This window comes from Centruroides sculpturatus, unplaced genomic scaffold, assembly GCF_000671375.1.
Source record: "Centruroides sculpturatus isolate CEXI.00-Female unplaced genomic scaffold, Cexi_2.0 scaffold631, whole genome shotgun sequence".
Classification (NCBI taxonomy): domain Eukaryota; kingdom Metazoa; phylum Arthropoda; class Arachnida; order Scorpiones; family Buthidae; genus Centruroides; species Centruroides sculpturatus.
The window spans coordinates 94400-102262 of NW_019384946.1; the positions used below are offsets into that span (position 1 = coordinate 94400).

Below are 7863 nucleotides of genomic sequence, written 5' to 3' on the forward strand. Positions count from 1 at the left end.
GAAAAACGGCTTCTACTGTACTATTTTAGATGCGATTTTTTGTTTTCAACTACGTTTAGTCTTCATTGAGTACTTAGGTGTATTAAATTGATAACATTTCAGACATTTCGATTTTAAAAATGTTTGATCCGTTTTAAATTCGAATTTGTTATTGCATATTGGTTCGATTATAGAACGATTGTAAACGTTCCAGAAACTTGATCAAATTGAAGATAGTTCGTTTAATTCTGGGCAATTCTCTTCAGCGGTAGGTGTTATATGACCATTACTATGGTTATTGAAATATTGAATGTAAATGGGGTTTGCTTGCAAAACCTCCGCGGACGAAGTTGCGGGTAACAGCTAGTCATACATATTATTAAACTTCTTATTGTTGGACTTAAGCTTTGGTACCAAGAAATCATAAACTTTTCCGAAGTTATTCGTTCATTCAACAAGAACCGTAGTAGGTTATAGTAGTAACGAAAGAAACTTAAATATGGTTACTACAACAGCGTTTATTTGGCGAAGGGGTCTTAAATGACGTTACAAATTCAAGAAGACAGAATACATTATTCACCCCTTGAAGTGGCTAGCAAATCGCCTTTCGTAACATTACATTCGAACTCATCGCCTAAACCGACCGTCCCCCTTTCCTTTCTGTTCACGTTTCATTTTTTAAATAAGCGTCCAATTACTTACAATTTCTGGCAATAAATCTATCGACAAATTAGTCAGCTTAAACATTTTTTATTGAATAAATACATGGACAACTGTAAAAGTTCAAAAAATACACAGAAGTCATTATTTCTGGTATTTTGTACTTAAAACGTGTTTTTAAGTCCAACATTTGAACTGCATAAGATATGTTTAGAAATCAACTATTACATAATAAAATCAAATAACCAAAACTTGTTAGTTGAACGTAGTATGGTATGTTATTTTATATAATAATTTTGATATAAAATCTAAGAATATGCTTTATGTGCAAGTCAGACTTCAGCGAATGAAGTTGCGTGTGGTGTTGCAATCGACTTTTATGAATGAAAGATATACTGTATTTTAAACTTTCTTCTGTTATCAATTTCTGCTCATATTTACAGCTGTTTTTGTCATATTGGAGAAAGGATTACAGGAAACTGAAACCGAGAGTCCTTGCGACGATGTTAAAGTACCAACTTTCTGTTCTGTATATTCGCAAACTGTTGAAGTCGACGGGGAATTCATTTGAATAGGACATGTGCTTTTTTTCAGATTTCTCCTTTAATGAAGCTTTTAAATGTAAACACAATGTATTTGATATTGTAACAAAATTAAATATAAATGTTTCTATAGTCTTGCTCACTCCATTTTTAAAGACATTTATGATTTATATTATACAATTATTTTAAAAGGATATTTTAAACTCTTTTTTCCCCGTGAACACTAAGAGGGCTTTCTTAGCAAGCTCATTATGGGGGCGGCTGGATAGGGAAGGACGAGGCCAGGTATATTCAGACGAATCGCCTTTCAAAAAATTGACCGGTCCAAATTCGATCCCGAGTTCACCAGAGCGATAGGCTGCCACCGCTCGGCCTTCCTGCCGTCATTTTAAGAGGATATCACAGATTGTGCATTATCTTCTCCGTTCCTCTTGAGGTTAAAAAATTGCCGAAACGGTTATATTTAACGAATACGAGTCTGCAATTTGGGCCGAACCCATGATGGACACGAAAACGGGACATTGGGTATGTTCGTAAAGTCAAACAAGTTAAACGCATTAGTAACGAATCGTTCGAAAAGTAGTAGTCTCACTCAATGCACATGCTCTGCGGTGCTTCGTGGCTTCGTTAGAGTTTCGTTCGAAACTCTAACGAAGCCACGAAGGAAAGAGTTAGTTTACTTCGTTAAAAAATGGCGCCCGATATCGATGTTTCTAAATCTATTCGAGTGCTTAAACTGTGAGTTAAAAGGTAAAATGATAGAAATAACTGTCCATCCGAAGCAATTTAAGAAAAATATTTCGGATAAGGCTGCACTAGCAACATTCATATCTTCGATTTTAGGAACAGCCATTTAGTTATAAACGAATCATTCGAAAAGTCTAACGAAATAAGGGCGTTTAGTCAACGAAATAAGTCTAACGAAATAACGCGTTTAACTCGTTCGTAAAGTCGAACGAGTTAAACGCGTTAGTAATGAATTGTTCTAAAGTAGTAATTTCGCTTAGTGCGCATGCTCTGCTGTGATGACGTTTCGAACAAAACTCTAAAGGTGCGTTTACTTTTTGCTAGCTTCCAAGATTGCCGAACTGACACCTAGCGCAGCCTGACGTCATACTAGCACGCTCGTAAAAGTATACACAATAATGGACGCCGCCATATTTGAACAAACTCCAAGCTCGTGCGAGGTTTGCCGATTGGGGAAAAAGTGTCGCGACAGTCGAGCGGTCAGCACTGTCGTGTGGGAGTGGAAAAACTTACTGAGACAAGTCCTCCATCGCAAACTATTTATTAAATATAAAAATTTCGCTTACAACTACTGTTTTCTTCGGCGTAAGGCCTATCCACAGAGTGAATCAGTTCGTAAATAAAGTTCAATTTTTTCTACGATCTTCTCTTCTTTTGGCGAAGATGATGAAGAAAACGTAGGCTCCGGGGTGCACAGCACAACTTGAAGGGGTGATTCTCACAGTAGATTACCCTTGGCGAAAGTTGCTGGGACAGGATGGCGAAAACTTCTTTCGGGACGACGAACCGCAGGAAAAATCCAGAAGCGGAGCACACCGAACTTAGAACCAAGAACGTCACTTCCCATTTTTGCGCGATTTTTATAAGTTTTTCTGAGTCCCAGATCGAACATTCCGATAGGGCGATGTCGATCTGCCCCCGTTCTCTAATTGGTCTCCCTTCCTCGTTACGAATTGTAACGGGATCGGAGCCCAGATCGCGGGGTGAGTCCCCCCGACTGACAATTTGATTCCTATCGAAGATGTTCGATCTAAGTACTCAAATTCATCTATTGTTTCTTTCTGAGAAATTCGTTTTTTCTCAGAAATTTCTACAGATATGACTTTATATGGACATAATATATTCACCTTGCGTTAGACGGTTTCTTTTTACAATATATATTATTATAATAATAAAAAAACACTTTTTTTATACGAAATTAAAACATTATCTTGCGCGAATTTCAACCTACTTCCGGAGCCTCACACTCGTTGTAAATTCTCCGAGCACGCCGAGCGCGCTAGGAATGCTAGCAACGACGTAACGGGTGCGAAAAGTAAACGCCGTGCTCAATGGTAGCTAACAAAAAGTATACAGGCTGATCGCGCTAGGGGCGAGATCGAAACTAAAAGTAAACGCACCCTAACGAAGTTCACGAAGGAAAGGGTTAGTTCACTTCGTTAAGAAAATGGCGGCCGACGATATCGATGTTTCTAAATCTACTCGAGTGTTTAAACTGTGAATTAAAAGGTGAAATGATAGAAATAACTGTCTATCCGAAGCAATCTAAGAAAAATATTTCGGATAAGACTGCACTAGCAACATTCATATCTTCGATTTTAGGAACAGCCATTTAGTTATAAACGAATCGTTCGAAAAGTCTAACGAAATAATAATAACGATGACGTTATTCTCGTTTAACTCGTTCGACTTTACGAACGTACCCATTATCTTAATGCCCGCAGGGCAGATGGGTCTTTTTAAAAATGTTTACATTCGGAAATAATAGAATTGAATAGATTAATTACACGAGTTAGAAACATATTTTAATATAATTAATAATTATTAGAAGAAATTATTTAGTTTATAAGACTTTATAATTCAGGTTTAAAAAAACAATTAAAAATGTCATTTATTCAAAAATCCAGGTGGCGCTATTTTATCACAATAGAGCGGGATTTCTTGAAAAGGGAAACAGTATTCAACAGTAAGGTTGAGTTGCCAGTTTTATTATTCGTTGTGTAAACCATATTTGATGTAAAACTAGCTTTAGATATAACTCACATTATATAACTGCTATAACATTAGTATCTTTGTTAACGGTTAATTACAATATTAGGTTTACCACATTATTGGTAATTAGAATAGGTTAGGTTAGAACGTGGGTCCCCACTGTGTGGACATGACGGTGTACTGTACGTAGGTAAAGATTAACCCAATATTATAATTGTAACTTAAAAAACAGTGAGAAAAATTAATGAAAGGGTTTATTATAAAAAACAACTGTTGCTTTTAATCTCAAAAGATCATACAATAGATTTATTGACTGTGTAAAATATACAACTATTCACAAACATTGACCTAACAGCTGTATAGTATAGCATTGTATAGTATTGACCTAACAGCTGAATAGTATGAAACCTGACAGTTTTGCCTATGTTACATCAATACATTGGATCCCCAGATTTGCTTTAGATTAACATTCATTACACAAATATCTAACAAATTCAAAGATAAAATAATTGTTTCTATCATATTTTCTATCTGGATACCCAAATGTACCAACAAGACTTTTGGAAAATATAAATGCATACATAACTTTGTGTAAACTTTCAAAAATTGGTTGCTGTGTGCATTTGAAGATTATTTAAAATTTTTAATCTTTTTGGTTGTGATGTATGATCTTAATAGGTTGCAAGCAGTGTTAGAGAGAGATTTAATTATATTTAAAACAATATTTTCTATTCTAATCTTTTGTTTGGGAAATAGTTTTGATTTGGTTTAAATTTTGCCTTTTTCATTTGTCAGAAAGGAATAGTTGCATATATACTATTAATATAACATAATTCTTAACAATGCAAAATATATAGATTTATAAGACAATAATAAATATTTTTAAAGACGATAAAGTGTTGATTGAATATACTGTTATGTTCTGTCAAAAGTGTTCATACTCATTAATTAAATGTATTTACCAGTAACACCAATAGACATTTTTATGTTTTTCATTTATACACTAGACCAGTAATTCTCAACCACTGTGCTGCGAGATTTTTGAAGTGTGCTGCCACTACACATACTCATACATAAGTGACAGCAGACAAGTAGTTCAATCAGTTTTATCTTCCTAGCGCATTNAACACAGAGTTAAAAGCAATAAGAATGAAATTACTTTTTGTTCATAACTTGGGCCTTTGATGAACTATCTGAATACTAAAATATAAGTTTCAAAATGTTTTTACCATCAGATATGAAGGTTTAGATATCCAGTTGTATAGAGTTTTAATATTCATTGTTCACTAGCAGAATAAAATTTCAGAATTGGAAAAAAGGATTGTCAGATAGAGGTATTTGACATCAAGAAATAAATAAATAAATTTATATTTTTGTGTAATTATGCTTTATTTTAATAATGAAATACTTATTTTAAGTAAAAATAATAAGTTTTACATGGCCAATGATTATTTAATATTAATATAATAAATATAAGTACAACTTTCTTACAAAAAAATTCTTTGTTTCAGTCATTTCTTTCGTTGTTCAGAGGCAGTAGCCTAAAAAGGACGGTCGTCTCCGTGAGTATTTGTGATTTTTATGAACTGCTGATGGTGCGAACAATGAAAGAAATGACTGAAACAAAGAATTTTTTTGTAAAAAAGTTGTACTTATATTTATTATATTAATATGAAATACTTGTTTTTTTTTCATTAAAATGAGAAATTGCTGTTATTTATATTCTTATGATTCCACTTTCTCTTATACTATTATATACGAGTATAAATTTATCAATTTTTTATTTATAACAAAAAAACTTTGTTAAATTTTTAAGCATTTATTTCAGTTTACTAACTGAAAAAAATCTAATAAAGTTAAATTTATTGAAAAAAAATCAGTCCCTTACAAATGCAGCAACTGTTTAAATGAAAATGGAAGATGAATGACAAAAACCAAATTACCAAATTATCAACCCTTATTAATGATTATGTAGACACTATATTTTTGGTTGAGAACACTAACTTATTTGTATCAATGTATTAAGCACTATGGTAAAGCAATGCATTTGTTAAACAAACTGATGCCATTGGAAATAGTGTATTCAGTAGACTCTGAAAATCAAAGACTTTGAAAGTATGTTATTTGAAACTTAAAAAAATTATACAGTTAAATAAATGTTTATGGTAATATATAATAATTATAATAATTTTATTATAACAATTATAATAATAATTTTATTACTATCTCATTATATAAAGAAAATTATAGAAAAAATCAATTAATGAAATAGTAAGAAAATTTTCAATATGCAGTAAGTCCTCCCTTAACATTGTCAATAAATTCTTGGAAACCATGGCAATAAGTGAAAATGATGTATAATGAAACAAATTTTATCATAGGCTAATTCAGTGTTTCCCAATCTTTTTACTCTTGTGGCACATTTTCCAAAGAAGAAAAATTTTGCTGCACACTTACATAATCATAGAAGAAGAAATTTCTAAATTAAACTAATAATTGAGAATGAATGAAATATTTGAAAATTGTCAAAACAGATTACAGAGTCATCCAAAGTTGATTCTTTCTCTTAAAAATATTTTCAGAAATGTAAGTATTTTTAAGTGTTTACTTAAAACTAAATAATTGGGCTATTTTTAGACTAGTAAATAATTAGTTACTAATGAATTTGACTAGAGGTTGTTTTGCTCTAATCACTTAAATTGGGTTAGGAGTTGATGTTGTTATAAAACTAAATATTATAAATGAATAGTAAAATGGAATTCAATTTCTATCTTTAGAAAAGAATAAATTTACTTTATTACACTATTTAAAGAAATAAAAATAATCATTTATGTAATTAAAGTAAATTTAAATACTAAATATAAATAAACAAAATAACTCGGCAAAAAATTCAGGTGTGTGTGATTTATTATTATACTAAATATATATATATATATGTGTGTGTAATGTTTAAATATATGTTATACATCTAGTATGAACATTCTTTGGATATCAAAACAAAATATTCCACTTAAACTCTGGTGCTTTCTAGTTCATCCTTGGATATCATTACTATTATGACATGGAGTCTAGTATCAAATATTGTAAATGATATAGATGTAAAAAAATAATTGCATATGATTGTCTTATTAAGCATAAGAAAGAAATTTTAAAGAAACAAAATATAGCAAGCCCTTACTTAATGTTGTCAATAGACTCTTGGAAACTGTGATGTTAAGTGAAAAGATGTAAAACGAAACCAATTTTACTATAGGCTGAATAATGTAAACAAGATATAATTCAATTAATATTATTTTAATTGGATTGTGTTTGCAATCTTTATCATTTACTTTCTGCCTCACAGAATCAGTTTTATTGTTTATGAAGAAAATTTGATGATTAATATCAATAATTTTGCTTCTGACTTTTAAATCTTTATGTTATCAATTAAGACAANGAGCAAACCGCTTAACCTAGAGAGGTGAAATTTGGTAGACAGTTAGGGTACGTCATGGAAACGCACACTAAGAAGGGATTTTTCGAAATTCCCCCGCAGGGGGGAGATGAGAGGATTAAGGCTTAACCGGAAAAACAGCTTCTACTGTACTATTTTAGATGCGATTTTTTCTTTTTATATGCGTTTTAGTAGAGTATGCCATGGGAATTCACATTAAAAAGGGATTTTTCGAAATTCCCCCCCGGGGGAGAGGTAGAGCATTAAGGCTTAACCGGAAAAACGGCTTCTACTGTACTATTTTAGATGCGATTTTTTGTTTTCAACTACGTTTAGTCTTCATTGAGTACTTAGGTGTATTAAATTGATAACATTTCAGACATTTCGATTTTAAAAATGTTTGATCCGTTTTAAATTCGAATTTGTTATTGCATATTGGTTCGATTATAGAACGATTGTAAACGTTCCAGAAAATTGATCAAATTGAAGATAGTTCGTTTGATTCTCGGC

At 31.8% G+C, this 7863-nt stretch overlaps 2 protein-coding genes across 4 annotated transcripts in view; both read left to right on the forward strand.

Annotated features, from left to right (window-relative positions):
• Positions 1-5210, forward strand: part of LOC111632203 (signal recognition particle subunit SRP72-like) — a 14138-nt gene extending 8928 nt beyond the window's left edge. Inside the window, exon 6 of the mRNA XM_023376580.1 lies at positions 5156-5210. Within this exon, the coding sequence (XP_023232348.1) occupies positions 5156-5210 (55 nt within the window). The remainder of the gene's footprint in view (positions 1-5155) is intronic.
• LOC111632198 (condensin complex subunit 3-like) overlaps positions 3860-7863 on the forward strand; it is a 73020-nt gene continuing 69016 nt past the window's right edge. Inside the window, exon 1 of one of the 3 annotated variants that reach the window (XM_023376574.1) lies at positions 3860-3899. The gene's annotated coding sequence lies outside the window, so the exon portion shown is untranslated. Of the gene's footprint in view, positions 3900-3930; positions 4111-7863 lie in introns of those variants that run through there. The other 2 variants (XM_023376573.1, XM_023376575.1) reach the window with 2 other exon arrangements.